The sequence below is a fragment of the Manacus candei genome, unplaced genomic scaffold, assembly GCF_025592945.1.
Source record: "Manacus candei isolate 608988 ecotype Guabito, Panama unplaced genomic scaffold, ASM2559294v1 h1tg000050l, whole genome shotgun sequence".
Classification (NCBI taxonomy): Eukaryota; Metazoa; Chordata; class Aves; order Passeriformes; family Pipridae; genus Manacus; species Manacus candei.
Genome location: NW_026138098.1, coordinates 13,826,256 through 13,844,810, shown reverse-complemented (window position 1 = coordinate 13,844,810; position 18,555 = coordinate 13,826,256). Strand labels below are relative to the sequence as shown.

The window sequence follows — 18,555 nt, the reverse complement described above, 5'->3', positions numbered from 1 at the left end:
AAGGCTGACACAGTTTTTCAGCAAACGGCGTTCACATACTGCAGGGAAAAACAGAATGAGGGCAAGAGGAAAAATGGGCTAATAAGAGAAAATCAACTGGAGAGAAAAACATGTTGTGCTGTGCAAAGCTTACCATAACAATGCTGGAGCCTAAAATACAGGGGGAAAAAAATGGGTTAGTACACATGGGAGGCAGGCAATGCTCCACAAATGCGGAGGAGAGCTGATATGCAGTGCAGCATCTCGGCATCCTCACCTGGCAGGCCTGTCCCTGCAGCCTGGCTTAGGGCAAATGGGACAGGCTTAGTTTCCAGCAAGCAGATCCATATGTCTGAGAGCCTGAATGATGCTGTCTGAGGAGCCCATGGCTGCCCTGCATGATTTACACTGCCTTTATAAAAGCCAGCAGTGTCAATAAAGCATGAAACAACGCCTAGCCACCCTCTCCCCACCGCTGTGCCTGGCAGCTTTAAACTATTGTTTTTATTCCAGCTGCAGCCTGTTGGTCAGTCTGGAGAGGAAAGGGACCCTCTGCTCCTGCCTCTTCTTCAAGCAGGCTTCGAGAGAAGAGTGCCTGAGACCCAGAGGCGCAGCCACTGAGCCTGCAGCTCACTCACTGCTCAGGTGGAAGACTCGCCCCGTAGCACAAAAGCAGCATAAATCCATTTACCCTTTCTGCTTCTCTCTGCAAGAGAGAAGGAGCATCACTCACCCGGCTTCAGAACAGCTGCAGCCGCAAATGCAAACCCAAATGGAAGCACTGGGAGGAGGGTTTGTGAAAATGGCCCCTTTATCCACCCTAACACACCATACGGGCTAAACCTGCCTTGAAAAGCTTTAGGTTTTCCTCCAGGCTGGTGGCAATGTTGCCTTGATGACAAGGAAGGGAGCAATTCCAGTGGAGTTTCCATCCCCTCCCCTATGAGCTCCCTACAAGGAACTGGGAGGCGTCAGGAAAGCTGAAGGAGGTGAAACATTAGCAGCAGCTCACCTCAGGAAGACATGGGAGGCATTGAAAAAAGTACAACATAACCGAATGCCACTTAAAAGCAGCCTGAAAGTATTGGGACTGGTTTTCACCATCCAGACCAAAATATCACGATGGGAAAATGCAAATGTTTTTCTTCTCTTACCACCCAGCCCTGCTTTTGATACCAGATAGAACACTCCCTTTCAAATTCCTGACTGCAAAGGCGAGGAAGCACTGGCTGAAAAAAGCATCAGTTAGGCAAAACTAAAAGCATCTCTACAAGGAGAAGCCCTTCGAGGAATTTACTTCCTCTAGGATCCTCCCCATCAGCAGCCCACGCCATTCTCCAGCACTGAAAGCCCTTTTCAACATGAGATAAGAAGAGGCCCCAGCAGTAAAGCTGGCAAAACATCCACAAGGCAAAACATGAAGGTATTTCACAGCCTGGGGGGAAGATGGGAAAACAGTAATTTGAACATCAGGGCACTCTGATAAGTTAAACCACAAGGAATGAGCTAAATCCACTAATGATTGTCTGACCTCCCTGGGCAGATCCTTTGGAATTCCAAGGGATCCCTCAGCAGCTGCCTAGGCTCCTAAAAGCTCATCAAGCCTCTTCTCTGTCCCATGTCAGCCAGTCTCAAGAGTCCCTTTTTCTCTCTTTCAGGATGCAGAAACAAGCACTAGTATGTCAGTAACAATAGCTGCCTCTCTGGCAGAGTGCAATGTTTCCCATGGGGGAACCTTGGGCAAGAAGTTTTCCAAGAGCTCATAAACCCAAGGAATCAGACCCCAGAAAAATTAGGGGAGTCATCCCCAGCAGCACCATATCTGATATGCCCTTTCTAGTGAAACAAAAAGTCACACAAACATTAGAAGCCAGTGGAAGGCAAACAAACAAAAAATCAAAATACAAACCCAAAGCCAGGGATACTACCCTATACATGCATTTCTCCTGGGAAAGAAAACAAACATACAAGACTAGTGTTAGTACTGTAGCTGTAGTATTCCTGCTAAGGTCAAGGTCAGCAGAAAAACTCAACTACTTGGAAGTAGTTGCTTGAATCTCTGAGACAGCAAAGCCTCTCTCACAGCCCACATGCTGGACTGTCGGCCCACGGGCACCCAGAACTGACTGCTGGACAGTGCTGAGCACAGGCACCTTTAATGGAGACAGACCTGGCTTGTCTGTGCTCAGAAAATTAACACTGCAGTATCCATCCCTCAGTATTAAAAAATGGTCTTTTTTCCCCATGGAAATGCTACCTCTAAAATGCCCTCACTGCAATCTAATCCGATGCTCCACCAAGAATAACACCCCACTTCAGGTGTTTGTACCAGTCACCTGCTTTTCCCAAAGACACCCTCAACTAAATCATCAGCTTTAGAGACTTCAGAGAGTTCCTGCAGCCACTGCATCAATGAAGTGTCCCACTGACCTTCAGCCAGACCTACCTGCAAGTCATTAATCACTTCTGAAATCCCCATCCATTACCAAGTTCCACAACGGGAAAAGTGAGAATATTAGATGCACAAATAATTTCACTGGCAGGTTTCTTCTACTTTAAAACCAGAAGTGTTTGGGTTATTTTAAGCCACAGAGAAGCTTGTTAGAAAATAAAAAAATAAAAAAATAAAAAGGCAAAGAACTACAAATGTTTATTTTATAATCAGCCTTTAATGTTTTCTGTGGTTACTGATAAAGTGCACCTACTTCCACATGAAATGAGATAACATGGCTCTTAGTACAGCCAACATAGTATCAAAAGATAGATCTCAGTGCAAAATGCTTATCTGTAAGACAAACAAAGCAGTTAAGACCTTTATTGTGCTAACAGCCTTTTCCAATGCATGTAACTTCTGGCCGGGGGCTGACAAATGAGTTGGCAAACCTGCTGCCGTTGTGTTTTGCCATTTCGTTGCCATTTCATTGCCAGGAGTCCCTTGTAAAGACTCACTAGTGATGCTTTGGGACCATCTCTGTAAGGATTCTCATGTGTCCTAATTCAACCCATGTCTAGTCTTCAGAGAATTACTTCTCAGCTACAAAACAGATGGAAGAGAAGTCCAGACAAAGTAGGAGGGGGAGAGAGAGGGAAAATGCTAGAATGTATAAGTGTATCCATGGGCATTAAGCACAGAAACACAGGATTGGTTGAGCTGAAAATGATTTCAAAACTGTCTCCATTTATAGTAAGCTAATCAGCTGTAAACCCTAGAATTGTAACATGTGCCCTAAGACCAAAATAGGACCTGCAGCCATCTTTTTGTGAAACAGAGCTGAGGAATGCTCATTTTGTCCAGGGACATTTAATTAGAAAGGCGTTGCTGGTTTTATTTTTTCATTGTTCTGGTAAATAAAAGTAAATATCAAAGTTGTTATTTTATGTGGAAAAAAACCTCAGCAGTTTCAATGTGCTTTGAACTGCAGTACAAAAGCTGTTCATCTAAACCCCTCCCCTTTCCTTCTCCGAAATATACAGGACAGCAACATCAAATTTACATGGTAAGAAAATATATACACATTAAACACAGTAAACATTCTGTATTTTTTAAACTTTATACAACATTAGTGAGAAAAAATATAAATGTTAATAAAATTACATACAATATATTCATACGATATATTCAACGAGTAAGTAACTGCTACGAGAGGGAAGGCAGATAAGCTGTCAAAGGTAGAGCAAGAGATGGCACTGACACAACTATGTAACACTTGAAATGAAAGACAAAACATGTGTTATATTTGCAAATTCACACTAAATTTCCTATAAGACATGCCCATTCCTTTATATAAAATATACATAAATAAATTTGAAGGTTTTGTGGTTGGCAGGGTTTTTTAGCCTTATTTTATATTTTTACCATAGGGGATTCATCATATAAGACAGGGTAATCTCCAAGAATTAAAAGGAAACAGTATTATAAAATGCACATGGTGATGTTATTAAAAATCTCACTAAGGGAATCTGAGTTAGTGCTGCTACTCAATACCTTAACTTTCTCTTCTTATATACACCCATCCTACAAACAAACCACAGTGTAAGATTCAAATGATAGCATTTGCACACAGAGCACAGAAGGAAATCATATCTTCCTTTAATTATTTCACAAAGAGCTTCAATTATTTTATAAAAGCTCCTGAAGCTTTGAGCACATATTGTGTGTGCAGCAGGACTTCACACCAAGGAATTCAGACATCATATGGCTTTCACAGTTTTTACACAGGTGAGCCAAATGCTCATCTCAAATCTCCACTGAGCTGATATTTAGGATTAGTATTTTCTCCATTAATAGGAAGCAAAGTCAGATACACTAGTGGTGTAATAAGATCTCATTTATATCCCGGTCTTATAGAAACACTTCTGTGTGGTCACATTCACTGCATAAATTCACGCCTGAAGATGAGGAGGGTAAGTTAAAAATGAATACTTCACTACAGCAAATGTCATTTGTTCTTTGATAAAACACAACCAGAGGAAAGAAGCTTCCACTTGAACTGTTTGGACACAACCACTCTTAAGTTCTGCTTCCGTCCTCAAGTGAACACAAGAGCAGTCACTTGGTTCATGTGCAACTGCTGTATTTTGTGTTTTTAAGAGACATTGGATGTTCATACCATTTCTGCTTTGCAGACTAACACGACTCAGCCCAGTTCTTCCTCGCCTCAGGGGAGGTCTAACAGTCTTTCTGAACTCACATTCCATATCACAGGGCAGTTCTTTCCCAGCCAACCTAAAACAGTGCTTGCAGGTATATGATGGCAAGAAAATGAATACATACTGTTTTCAAATATGTCTTGTGTGAAAACAAGAAAACTTCCCTCAGCTTTCAATATGGTAAAATATTTCTAGCCAATTTTGAGAAGGCTATAGAAATGGATTTTTTTCTCAGTTTACCCACATTAATTTTTCAGAAGTAGAGCATCTGTATTAAAAGCCAACGTTAACCAAATTAGATCCTCATGTTTCTATTATTTGTCTGCATCAAGCTCAAATTCTAACTCAGGTGACTGATTTCTTCTGTTCCAAACAAGGTGAAGCTTCATTCATTCTACATCTTCCTTGGTTTCAGAGTTTTTCTGTTATTTTCCCTGAACTAGGAAAGATTTCATGAATCTGGCTCCCAGAAGTCATGCAGTTTTCCCTAAAGAGTAAAAACAAATCAGTACACAAGTCAGAAAACCAATGTCAGAAAAAATGAGTAGAGTAGGCAGGTGCTTAGCTTGGGAGCACCACACTGTGTTGCAAGTCCCTAGAATTTTATTCTGACACACTTGCCAGTTTCCCATATGCGAATCAACCCCAAATATCTCTGAAAAACCAACTCCGAAAGAGCTGCATCACTATCAACTTTCATCAATTGCTAAGCAGATTCTACAGCCATGAGTTACACTATAATTCCCTCCTCCTCTATAATAAGAAATATCACACACTACACACAACATATTTTTTGCACATTTTTGAGACTCTTTACAGTCAAATGGTTGATTACACAGTTTTTAACTGCAATCAATACCAAGCATATAAGCACAATTTAAATTTTATGTAAATTATACCCTCATTACTGGAAAGCTAAGCTTTTCCAAGACAGGTAGCTTTATGTTTCAAGACAGGACTCAAACAGTTGGCCTGATCACATTACCACAGAAACCTTACAAGCCAAGGCTGGAGGAAATGGCTCTGAACTCTAGGTATCACTAGAAATTATTCATCTATTTCACCAAGTCCAGCTAGATGTCAGAAAGGCAAATATTTTGGAGAGACTTATCATGGCATTATACTACTGCACACTTTTACAAAGCATAAAAGGCTTTGCCTAATCATTGCATGAAATTTTTTACACATTCAAAGGGGGAGGAGTTATCAAAAGCCCTTAAATATATGTGGATAGAACCCTGGACTCAAGTAGTCTTGAAGTCACGTGCTGCCAGACCACAGCAGGAAGTGCATCACTGCATTCCTGCCCCAATGTCCTTTTTGAAGCATCTGCTAATAACTGTAATCAGAGACAGGCCCTATGACTTGACTCAGTACTAGCATTTCACTGTAACTACACACACATTTACAAAAGTATCACTTTTAAGGATGATGACATGTCCATTTTACTGAAGTCAGCAAAGTAAGAATTTTAATTAAAATCTATTCTAATACATGTAAGTGTATTCCACAGCCATGCCACTTATGAAGAAAAGAAAAATCTCTTCAAAAGAATATGCTATTTTCAAGTGCTAAAAAATGAGTTGAATGCACCCCACAATGTGGGAAGAAAGAGAGAAAAAGGTTTCATTACAGTACCTGAGTAAGCCGAGTGGTTTGTATCACATCCTGCCATTTGGTATGTATCCTAGCAGCTAAGTCTTTTACCTGCAAATTCAGATTGATTAGCTTAGCCATTTATGTTAAAAAAAGCCCAAATCATACCCTGTGTTCCCCCACCAGCCTCAAACTCATAAAACCCCAGATAACCCAACATCCAAGGTTTACTGGCACAAAGTATCACTAAGTCAACTTCAGGTCCCTGTAATTTGGGACTCTGAATTCCAAGTCATGTACTCCACACAGACACATTACAGGCACATGACTCCCCATGTTAAATGTCTGGAATCAGCATGCAAACCTCTGGCCTCCAAACACTATCTCATCTTTGGGTAAGTGAGGTTTGTTCCACAAGTCTGACTGTACCTAGAACTGCAATCACAAAAGCCAACAACGCTTCGGTTGTTTCCGAAATAAATTCTTTATACGTAAACTGTGCTTTTTCATAACCAATCACAAGCAAGTGTTTAATCCAGGCCATTCACACTGAGATATGCTTCATATGCGGTGTTAAAACCCAGCACAGTGGTGTCCTCTGGAAGTTACTCTCCTATTACATAAATGAAGCAATGGAGAAAACCTGAGTAAGATTTTTCCCTCCCAGTGCAAGGGCACATAGAAACAAAAGTGAAAGTGATCAGTCACAACAATCAAGGTGAAAGTAATTAACTTGTTAAAGGGATCCATGCTCCACCAATCTGGCTGAATAAGAAAAGAAGAATCTTCTTGAGAGGTAAGAAAGCACACAACTGCACAGGCCTGATTTAAAGCCGAAGAAGCCAAGGGTTTTCAAAGTTGAGGCTGAACACTTTATCACTGAGCTGATTTATTTGGTTTGCTGGGACAGCAGGCAAAGCATGAAGGTCACAAAATTAGGACTACCACTAGTAAGCCCCGTGCCACAAAGCAAACAAAAGGCAATTGTCCAAGCTTGATGCTGCATCACACACAATGCTGGCTTAAAGCCACAACATTTTTAATTAACTCATTCATTTGAAAGATAAAATGGAGACTCATGCAAGATAGGCTACTTTTTCAGTCCTCTGTATCCTGCCCTGCATGTAGGCTCTGCTCTTACAATTATAATGAGCTATCAATGACTGCCACAAAAAGAAACAGAGCAACTCTGTGGGCCTAGAAGTTGAGAGGCATGGTTAAAAGAAAGACAAGCTCACATTTTACAGCTGTTAAAGAGTCCTGTTGCTCGCAAAAGGAATGTTTGCAGTGAATTAAAATGAGCATATATTTAGCTACATGCAGATAGAAAAAACAGAAAAAAACCCCCAAACCTATGAGGAACTCCTGGAATTTCCAGGGCTGGGATGAGGGAACAACAAGCATCACAAACACTAAAAAACATACAAACCCAAAACAAAACAAAACATATCAACTTTTGTGTCTTACCTTAGATCGATAAAACAGCCTTGCATCTTCCCTGATATCACCTTTTACGTACCTATCTAAGGCACGACAGAGCTTCAGTATGTGTTGCTAAATAAAGATAAAAGTGTACAGCTATTAAATCCTCGATATCAGTACTAGAAGTTTTATTCAAATATTATATGAATTTAAAAATTATATGCTTTGGTTTGATTTTTTTCTCAGAAATACACAGGAAGGAAAGGGAAAGGAAAGAAAACAAGATCACAAGATCCTCTGTCAGTTGCTCGTGTGCACCTGGTAAACCAGGTCTAATTGCTTTTAAAAATAGTTTCAAAGTATAGCAGAGCTATACATCACAAATTTTAAAGTTTTTTAGCTAATTTGCAAATCCTTTCTGTCCCCAAAGTAGCAAACACAGTGCGGTGCCATTCACATCTTTTATCAGCAAAAAAAGTTCTGAAGCTACAATAGCTAAAAATAACCTTTCAGTAATGATGACTCAGGTAATTTCTTTTGTAGGAATTGGCTGAGCAGGTAAAATATATCCAAGGCTTATGTGCTGAACTGTTATTTGTCTCTAAATTTTTGATTACTTTAATAAAGCAGTTTTGCCACTTCATAATCTCCTGATAATGACTCCCAAGGTCTTCCACATTCTGTTAATTTCTTCATAAAGTTCCTGGTTTCAAACTCTCACCGAACAGCTGCAAAGAGGCTCCACTATGCAGAACAGGTGAGACATGCTGAAATTCTACTTATAAACATGTGCTGGTGTCTCAAGGCCACAATTTACCCCACCTAACTGGAGGAGGACCAGAATTGAAATAGTTAGATTGATTTTACGCAAGTCTAGTCTGCACAAAGTCCAGCCACACCCCTCTGGCCACTTGATGGCTAACAGGTCAGTGACTCTTCCTTCATTAAGAAATTGAGACATTAAAAAAAAATATTGAAAAGATCAAGTTCTCCACAAATCTAAGTAGTTAACTGAGACACTTAAGCCTCCAAATGTAACCAAACATTACTGCTTTACTTCTCTCAAACAGTTCACACGACAGATTTCTCAAATGCCAAGAGTGATTCCACAGGACAGAAGGTTTACACAAACACCTTGCAACTCCCAGCAAGTGATCACAGAAATCTGAACAGGATTACTGAAAGGCTAAGCAGAAGGCATTACTTAACAGATGTTACTTAACACAGCACAAAGGAACTATGGCTACAGAGAAGAGCTACAGTCCTAGCTTTCACTTGCTGCATGGCTGCACTCCAGCACAGAAAACTGTAATGTGTTTGAACACATTTTACCAGCTATTTTTAAAGTGGCTTTTTTCTACACTGAAAAATTTCAATCCTACTTTAGGATCATTTGACTTCTTAGAATTTCTGTGCTGAGTTAATCTCCGGATACTTTCTGAAAACGATTAACACAATAAATGCCTGCTCATCCACAGCCTTATGTTTTGAGGTAACTCTATTCACAGAAATGCAGAAGAGGTTTCTTTCTCTGCAGTAAGCCCAGGCAAGCTCTTCTGCATTTACCTTGTCAGAACAAAAGCTTCCCCCAGCGCTATTATCCATGGTGATCACGATTGCTCTTACCAAAACAGACCAAGTGTGCATGAAAAACAGTCTTTTAAAATCTAAAGGTCTAGCCACTGAAGTTACTTACCCTTTGATTAGAATTTACAACATCAAAGAAACTGGCTTCACTGACTAGGTGAAGGAGGACGTAGATTAAGTAGTATGCCTGGAGAGAAATCAAAACAGCTTTAGCAGTCAAAGCACCATTACAGCTCTTCACATCTAGAAACAGCACCATCTTTGCTTTCTGGAATGATTGCTCCAACAGCCAGGCCAATGGATAAGTAGGTCTACACATCTGCCTAAATAACTAATTTGAAACAGTATATCCATGTATTAGAAACATTTTAAAATGGTATTACAGTGTTATACACAGCCTAAGTAACCGGTAAAAATTTCTGCGGTTTTAATAACTGGAAATTAAATTCAGCAGTTGGCTTTATTTTCCCATCGTCTACATCCAGATCAAAATACTTGCTAAGAGATTCCATGATAACATTCAAATAACCAAACCAATATTCAATTTTTATATGGATAGAATACTAAATCTTTGTAACACCTGTTTATGAGAAAAGATTAATAAAAGATCCATAAATATCTTTCTGAAGCCTGCAGGTGAAGGTCTGGCTCAGCGCCAAACAGTTTCCACTGATTACATCAGAAGGGAGGGAGGAGACAGCCCTCTGATTACAGAAGTCAGGATTCAAGAAATCCATGTGACTCAGAAAATCTGACCATTTCCCTGTTTGTAAAACAGCCCAGTACAGGCTCCTCCATCACATGCTACTTCTTTCCCTCCTCCATGACTATAATCAAAATTGAATATGAATAATATTTTAAAGATGTAGAGCAACAAAGTAGTGTACGTGCAGTTCCACATACAGAACTATCAGCAGTTAACAAAAATTAAAAGAAACATTCTCAAAAGTGTAGAAGATGCATAAAAAGACAAATGCAAAAAAGCACTATTGGCTATATACCTCCTGTTCTAGTTCTACATTAAGGTGGTCTTCATAGGCATTCTGCTCCTCCAGTCCTTCTCTCATCTTTCTCATCTTCTTCAGTAGCACAGAAGGTTTCATACACACCACAAACTGATGTAGAAGAGACATCTACACATACAAACATTAACAAAATGGACTGGTTTACTGGCAACAGAAAATTGGAAACAGAGTGACACTACATTATTTGTCCATTAAGACAAGAACAGAAAAGGGATTCTTAATTAAAAGGAAGTTTTCATGCTTTGAGTAATTTTTGACTATTTACAGACTAAAGTGTTTGTACATCACCTCAATAAAAAAAACAAAAAACAAACCTATGAAACAAAGAGTGTCGCCACATGAATATAAAAGGAAGACTCAAAGAAGTGTGGACCTCTTTCCAATGTCTAAAACTGATGTTTAGGCACAAACAATACTGCACTTACAAGCTGTAGAACATGCAGATTACACACACGTGCAAATATACTTTTAATACTAATCTAAACAGAAAATTATTAATTGGTAATTTTGCAAGTTTCTTGAGAAGAGGCTTACAATATTGAAACATAAAACACAAAACACAAACATACAAGTTTTCTAAACTTCCAAGTTATATAAACACAACACATATGTGCAGTACCTGCTCATCACTGTCATCAGGTATTTCTATATGCTTTTTATGAAGAAGCTTTGAAATTATCACTAGGCTAAGACGTCGTCTTAGTTCCCTGAAAAACAATTTAAAAAATTATTTCCCATAGAATTTCTCAAATCCACACTGTTTCAACAAAGTATATGAGGCTATGCATGGCTTCCCTAGATATAAACTTGCCTACAACTATTAAATTGGATTTTCTGAATATAGATGCTATTAAACTAGTAAAGAGGCCAGTAAACCAGAAGTATCTTAGCTTCTGCACAAGTACACACTGCTAGATACTTGTCTGTAAGCCTGAAACTGATGACCCAATTAATTCTCCTTGCTCAGATACACTCTAATTTATTAATTTCAAAGATACAGAACTCAGAGTGATGCTTAGAAGTAGACATGAATCACTCAAAGAAAATTTAATTTTTGGTAATTCAGACAAGAATTAGAGTAGGTGATGGATGCCAGAATAGGAAGTTAAGTCTGTCTTTACTACAGGGTACCAGGAATGCACAGCCCAGAAACTACACATAAAATTTAACAACCCTTTTTCACAGCAGAGGTGATCAGGAAGCTATACATGCACACCAAGAACTGCATATACATCTGTATCACAAGAGAAAACACAAATACTTTTTTTGAAGTGCCACGTAATACCTATTGCATTTATCAGACTTTGAGCTTATACAGATAAATCAGCTGTTAATGATCTGAGGTTACAGTGTCATTACCGTCCACGCACTGTCCAGCTTGGCACGAGCTGAACCAGCCACAGGAGATTATGGTGATGGTCAGAAAGTTCACTCACTGCCACACAGACCCCTGGCATCTTTAAAAAGAACAACAAAACATCGTGATACTGAAGAATGGTTGTTTGCTTTATTTGCCAAGGAATACATCTACTCCCTAGAAACATACCATAAAGGATAAAAGGAACTGATCTAACATATGATGTCCATAAAGAGATTTCTGCATTGCACCTGTAGTTAAGTCTGCTAAATACTATTTTAAGTAGGGTAGTTGAGATCAGATTGCTTTTAATAACATGTTAGCAGCTCAGTGCAATAATTTCAGAGCCATCTTAAACAGATAGCTATTTTAGTAAACAATCTCAAGATAAATATAACAGTCCTCTTGCAGAAGTGGACAGGCAAGCATGTCATGCAACAAAACCCCTGTCAGTATACCCACCCATTTCACAAATCTCACACAATCCCAAAGCTTCAAATTTTTGCTATTATACATATTATTATCAAAATTTTTGTATTACATTTTCAAGCAGTATTTTTCTGATACGTCAAGAAAAAAAAAATGAAAACTTCAAAACAGAAGTTGTGGTTTCACAAATCCAGTACAATTAATTTATGAAGTTACCTTTGTATCCCAGTCTTTTATACTCATCAGAAGCTTTACAAAAAGGCACTGAAGATCTACCAAAGGAACTCGCTTCAGCTGTTTCTCCAAGCTTATTTTAAATAGCAACAGAAGCAGCAGCCATATTTCTTCATCAGTATATCCATCTTGAATTACTGTTGTACAGAAACCTAGAAACTTTAAAAGAAATATGAAGTATTAACATCTGAAATTGGTTTAGCTTATTTTAAAGCATGATGAGAACTCAAGCTTTCCACCCTCACATTAAAAGTACCTCAAACAATGTATTGTTTTTGCAACACTTGTGTACCAACATCTCCCCATCTCCTAGTAACAGCACTCAAAGTTTTTTTTTATACCTGCTGGAGGCTCATTTTTTGAACAATGGCAATATTTCCCAGACAGTAATCCTTCTCTACCGCACAGATTTTCTAAATGCACCAGTAATACTGAAAACATAAATCAAGAGATTTTTCCCCACCCAGGTGTTATCACATATACTTACAATACAGGATGCATGCGTAAAGGAGAACACAAATTGATCAAGAGATACATATTCTGTCTCTGGTGGAAATGCTCCAAGTGCCTCTTTTTGAACTATGGGATTTTATAGTTAAAAAATCTCTAAACAAATAATGTCAGGCGGATTCAGATATTTCCATAAGGAACACTGAAATCAGTTATAAAGTCAGCATTTTCACCATACAACTTTAATCACAGGGAACTAGCCTGTGAAGTGTGACCAGCACTCATCCAGCCTACAGGACACACTGCATGGATCTAACAGCTCACTTCCACAGGAAAGTCAGCCACAGTTCCACCTGTCCTCCATGAGGTCCCACCTCATTTCTCTTGCACTGCACAGGGACCAACCACATAACCCTGAGAGCTGCATTAACACATTGAGGCAACATAAAAAATATGAGCCAGCATCAACTCCTCTCTTCCCATTTCCACTGGAACACAGAAATTAATAGTTTCTTCTATATGAGGGAGCCAAGATGTTTGATAAAGTGCCACAGCTGGAAAAGAGAGGCAGCAAAACTGTGCAGCTGTGAGTGAAGCCAATGGAAGTCAGGAAACTGAAGTTTCCAACAAGCCTGCAATAAACTCTGCTGAACATGAAGCTGAAACCTCAGGACAGCATCTACTCACAAAACATGCTCAGGACTAGATTGCAAACCCCATCCTCCCTCCCAAAAGAAAACACACACACACAAAAAAGAAACCAAACTCACAAAAACCTGGGTTTTTTTACCTTAATCACATTAATTAAATTGTTTTCAAGTAGACTGGAGAAGGCTGGACTGGCAGACGCTAGGTCTTCTCTCGGCTGTTGTTGACTCACTGCTTCTTGCACCTGACTTCTAATAAAAGAGACACAATCTGAGCAATAAATGAACAATTTAAGAGCTCATAAAGGCCTATTTACATCAAACTGAAGAAAAAAAACCCTGCATGGTTCAAAATGCCTTCAAATCAAAACAATGGTCAGTTACAGAGCACACATGTCTAACTCGATTTGTAGCCAATTACTTACAATGCTGCTCAGCTACTTAAGCAACATTCCTGTAAACCTCCACTAGGAAGATGCAGGACAAAGGACTCTGCTCTGGTTTGCTGAACCCTTACTTAGGTTTGAAGTTCTGGGTTATTTACTTCTACTAAGACCTGAGTTGAGAACTTAAAGAAAAGTATGTCTGGATGGAAGGGAGGGGAAATAAAGAAGAACCTTCTAAGGTTCTTCTACATTCTAAGCACAAGATTTGCTTTCAAAGGATATAAGCAATAAATATCAAAAGGAAAACACTTACAAAATATCATGCTTGTTAAAGTTGGGCTGCAGATGTTGCAATGGAAAGAGAGATCTAAACTCAACGCCCATATTGACAAAAACAACTGATATATCTGCTATTGAAGGAATCCACAGTTTAGAGTGTTCATCACTGATGGAAGCTACAAATAAAAGACAGGGAATGGATTAGTTTTAAATTTAGTTCTGAGCACTAGTTCCTTTCAAGGGAAACAAATAAGTTCATCAATCTGCATGAGTTCTACCAGCTCTCATCTCAGAAGAGTCGGTATGTTGAACAATACGCCTGTGTTCAGAACGAGGAGAGGGTAAAAAAGTCTAACACAGTTATTTTACACTAGAGAAACACCTTGACTACATAACAGTTCAATTACTTTCAAGTTCCACCAATCTTCCATCGCAGCTCTCTTTCATCATGAACAGCAGAACAAGCAAGGTGGCAATATTTATTTCTATGAGAATACATAAATTACTGTTTTGTATAAGCAAAGGTAAGAGGGAGTTATCATAGTGGGACTGGAAGGAAGCTAAGTAAGATTTGAAAATAGGCAAGGTTTCTGGAACAAAGTGCTAAACAAGGATCTCTCCCAGTCTTAATTCTTTGAATGCTCATTCATCATCTTGAACTGTTCATTCAGAATCAAGCCTAATGCCAGCAAGGCACAAAATAAAGGAGGCTACATTCCCTCTCATACCAGCTCACAGTCTCATTTTAAACAAGAATTAAAATATGGGGTCCAGTTTGGAGAGGCCTGAGCAAATACTTCAAGAGAACCACGTCACTTTAACAACGTTAACTGGTAGCCTTAAATGAATGTGACTTTTGATGGATCTGAGTGAAGATATAGGGGATGTACAAAGGAACTTGTAGTGGAGAAGTATTTAAGAGTACACATGAAGGCAGGCAAATACACATGACACCAGCAGCAGTATGAGCTGAAGGAGATCCTTCTAAGTGTTTTTGTGCAGGTGTATGATTCTCTTCACTTTTGCCATTTATCTGGAAAGTAAACCATGCAGTGCTACACACTGGGTATGACGATGTGAAAAACATCTTGTAGTCCTTAAGCTGTGAGTGTCTGCATCTTCCAAAGTAAAAGAAGGAAAGGAGCGCAAACTTTTGAGCAGACTTGGGCTTCTCTTCAGGTCAGTTCTATTTGTGAAATACCAGACATGAATTTAAAAGACTCTGTACTGGATGCACTGTTTTGCAGGTACGTGCCAGGACCACACACTGCGGTTCAGCTTGCACACACTCAGTCGAGACCAACCCCCAGTATTTGTGCTTTACATAAGTAAGAGAAGAGCCTACATTCATGCCAGAATCACAGAATAGAACTAGAACCTTTTACTTCCTCATCAATACTTTTCTAAACTTGAGTGGAGAAATGCCTTCATTTAGGTGGCCACTTTTCCACCCTTCAAGTACTTACAGCTTTTTAGTGTTAGCTCCATCAATCTGTCTAAAATCTGAGTGGAAACACAATGGTCAGGATGAATAGACATCATCTGTGGAGAGAAAAAAAAACAACACATGAAAAACGAAGCTGCATGATGGCATTAGTTTTAATTTTAAAAAATCCCCAAAACCAAAAACAACCTACAACTCCTTGGTAGAAAAAATTAGAAACAGTAACAGATTAAAAAAATACCCAACCCCCAAAAATCAACCGCAAACCCTCTAAAGCAAGATATACCAAGGAGAACAGAATACTCTTAATACTGATTATTTGAAGCAGAGCAAAGATGCTATGAATACTTTACAATTAATTATTTACCATATCGGAATGCTGTAACCCCATGTTAGTTCATGAGAAAGTTCTGAGGGTTAAAAGAATGGAAAGTATCACAGATTCTTCTGAAACCCATTTGCATCTGTGATCAAACTGAACTTCCTGATCAGGAGTGGAGGCAATGGACTTAACTACACCCTTTTCCAGTCGCAGGCAAGTCGAACATATGGAATACTAAACTGAAACAATGAATTCGTAGTTTTTCACAGAACTCTTAACAACAAAAACATGACTATGAAGTACAGTTCAGGTTTCCTGGAGCACTTCACTAGTCCAGCAAAACTTCTTTTTCTCCCCCAAGTGCTGGACAGTTTCCTCCTCTGTAAGTGATCTGAATTGGCTCACACTTCCTCCCCATTAGAGGAACAACAGGGCTCACAGAACGGGGGCAAGGCAATTTTTTACTGGCTGGAGGAAAGGACATGGAACAGCAAAATGCTTCCCTTTTGGCAAATGTAGAAAGCCAGTCAACAGAGCCAGGCTGCAATTTTAAAGGTGGTCCAGCTTTCTTTTTCTGTTTCAGGTACAGTTCGACCGTGGTAAGGAATAGAATGGAGATTGGAGAGAAGCATTTTTGTGAGTAACAGCACTTTGTAAATTCCTGGGGATTCAGATACAGACATCTAGATAGGAGACAGCTACCACATTTCCTTTGAGAATGACTCCAGGCTTTTTCCTGAGCCATAAGGTACCTTTTCCAAGGGAAGATTATCTGACAATGCAGGTATCACTGATGATTTAGAAGGTGATATGCAGAAATGGTACTTTTGCATATTGCAGCATGTATTTTTTTCAAAGAGTGGAAGGAAATACAATTAACATTAGCTTGTGATTTGGTCCACACTATTAATATCATGAAGTCTCTCCTCACCTAGCATGTACTGTGTCCTTTTCAAATGCAGTAGCATATATGAACATGGACAGGGACATGCAGCTTTGCATTCACTCAAAGTGTGGAGAAAAAGCTATCTCTACTATTTTACCCCCAGCGACAATCAAAGTATTTGAGACCAGAGAACAAATCAGAACCCAGGAAAAAAAAAAAGAAAAGAAAAAAAAAAGGAAAGAAAAAGACTTCTTTATTTAGAAGTTGTTAACCTAATGGAACAGATTCACAAACTTCTCTGATTATTCCTGCTACAACTGGTTTCCAGGAAATATATTATACATGCACAGGGTATAACTGCATGAATAGCATAGACTTACCTGGAAAAGCCATTTCAGAATTGGTATGGGACACAATATACAACTGTAAGAAGAACTTAAAAAACCACCAACAGCTAAATAAAGCTGCTGCTTTATACCAGAACTGTAAGAGAAGGATGGGGGTGAGGAAAGAGGATAAAAATCAATTAGTGGTTGAATCATTACTTTCACAAAAGCATAAGAACTTCCCCACCCCTCAGATCATCATCAACAGCAAAGAAAGATCTGAATATCCAAACCAGATGTTCTTCACATGCTATTACCTATATAAAATGCTATAGTAATCAAACCTTGATTTGTAATAGCAATCAAATTTAAAAATGTCATTTAGAACAACTATCTTTTTCTCCAGAATGCCATAACATGCAGTTTGGAAACATTTATATAATTAGAGAACAAAAGTTTCAAATAATCATTGATTTACACTACTGTACTGTGAACCACTATGCCTGACTGCACAGACAGGCTGTTATGCTCACTGAGGCCAGTGAATAAGACTTTTAACTGTCCAATGACCTCTACCAACACTTTCAGAAGAAAAGAGAAAAAACATTGTTTTTAAAATACTCTTAAATAAAGAGTCTGAAGGCAATTAAAATCAAACAGCCTAATCTTACTGGGCAAATTTGTGAGGTGCAAAAAAAAGCTGTTAGAAGAACAGAAAGTATGTCATTGCTATCACTGAATTATTTTAGTTTTAGTCTTCCTTAGGGAGCTAGGTATGTAAAAAGCAGTTGAATTAATGATATCCAGTTTCCCACACACCCTTCTTTAGTTTCCTCTATTCTCTGTATCTACTAAATCAGGTAACTCTGTTGAGAGATCTGTGTCCTAACTCCTACATACACCCTCTACCTGTCTGACTGGGAAGACCTCCATGTGCCAACTGGGCAGCCAGTACGTGCCAGCTGTGCCAACTGGACAGAATGCATAAGCAATTAAATCATATTTGCCTTCTGCAAGGGATGATTAGTTTAATTTTCATTCCTCCAGTCACTGATTTACAAGATACTTTTGAAGCTTATATCCTTGTGATCTCCAAAACATATTAATAGAAAGGCCTGAAGCCAAAGGAGTGTATCACAAACATCACTTCCTCAAGAGATGAGAAGTCACTCTCCTCCTCTTCACACCCACAACTGCACATACACATGTATATAAAATCCTTTAACAGTAAGAGAATTCTCTCAGTTCCACTGATACATGTTTGCAATCAAATACCAACTGAAATAACCAGAATTTTTCAGGATTTACACTTGTGGCATTAGGCAAGAATTTGTCCAGCTATTTATAGTCTGACAGCCTTGTAAATATAGAACAGAAATGCCTATGAGTTCCATAGCACTTGTTTATATACACACAGACACACTGATTGCCTGTGAGTGACTGAGTCTAGCAGGTGTCAGAGATCATGACTCTCTGCAATCCTCATTAGGTGAAGCCTCAAGTCCCAGGCCCTTCCAGGACAGAAGCACCAAAAGT

At 39.0% G+C, this 18,555-nt stretch overlaps 1 protein-coding gene across 2 annotated transcripts in view; it reads right to left on the bottom strand.

The window, feature by feature from the left end:
• Nucleotides 1-3,511: 3,511 nt before the first annotated feature.
• The window catches only part of SLF2 (SMC5-SMC6 complex localization factor 2), a 30,785-nt gene continuing 15,741 nt past the window's right edge, over nt 3,512-18,555 (bottom strand). For both annotated transcript variants that reach the window (XM_051799953.1, XM_051799954.1), the window contains exons 9-20: nt 17,074-17,176; nt 15,508-15,583; nt 14,076-14,217; nt 13,520-13,628; nt 12,262-12,438; nt 11,619-11,716; nt 10,879-10,966; nt 10,236-10,367; nt 9,344-9,421; nt 7,693-7,779; nt 6,268-6,336; nt 3,512-5,116 (exon numbers count right to left, since the gene is read on the bottom strand). In XM_051799953.1, coding sequence (XP_051655913.1) covers nt 5,081-5,116; nt 6,268-6,336; nt 7,693-7,779; nt 9,344-9,421; nt 10,236-10,367; nt 10,879-10,966; nt 11,619-11,716; nt 12,262-12,438; nt 13,520-13,628; nt 14,076-14,217; nt 15,508-15,583; nt 17,074-17,176 — 1,195 coding nt within the window. In that variant the 3' untranslated portion in view covers nt 3,512-5,080. The remainder of the gene's footprint in view (nt 5,117-6,267; nt 6,337-7,692; nt 7,780-9,343; nt 9,422-10,235; nt 10,368-10,878; nt 10,967-11,618; nt 11,717-12,261; nt 12,439-13,519; nt 13,629-14,075; nt 14,218-15,507; nt 15,584-17,073; nt 17,177-18,555) is intronic.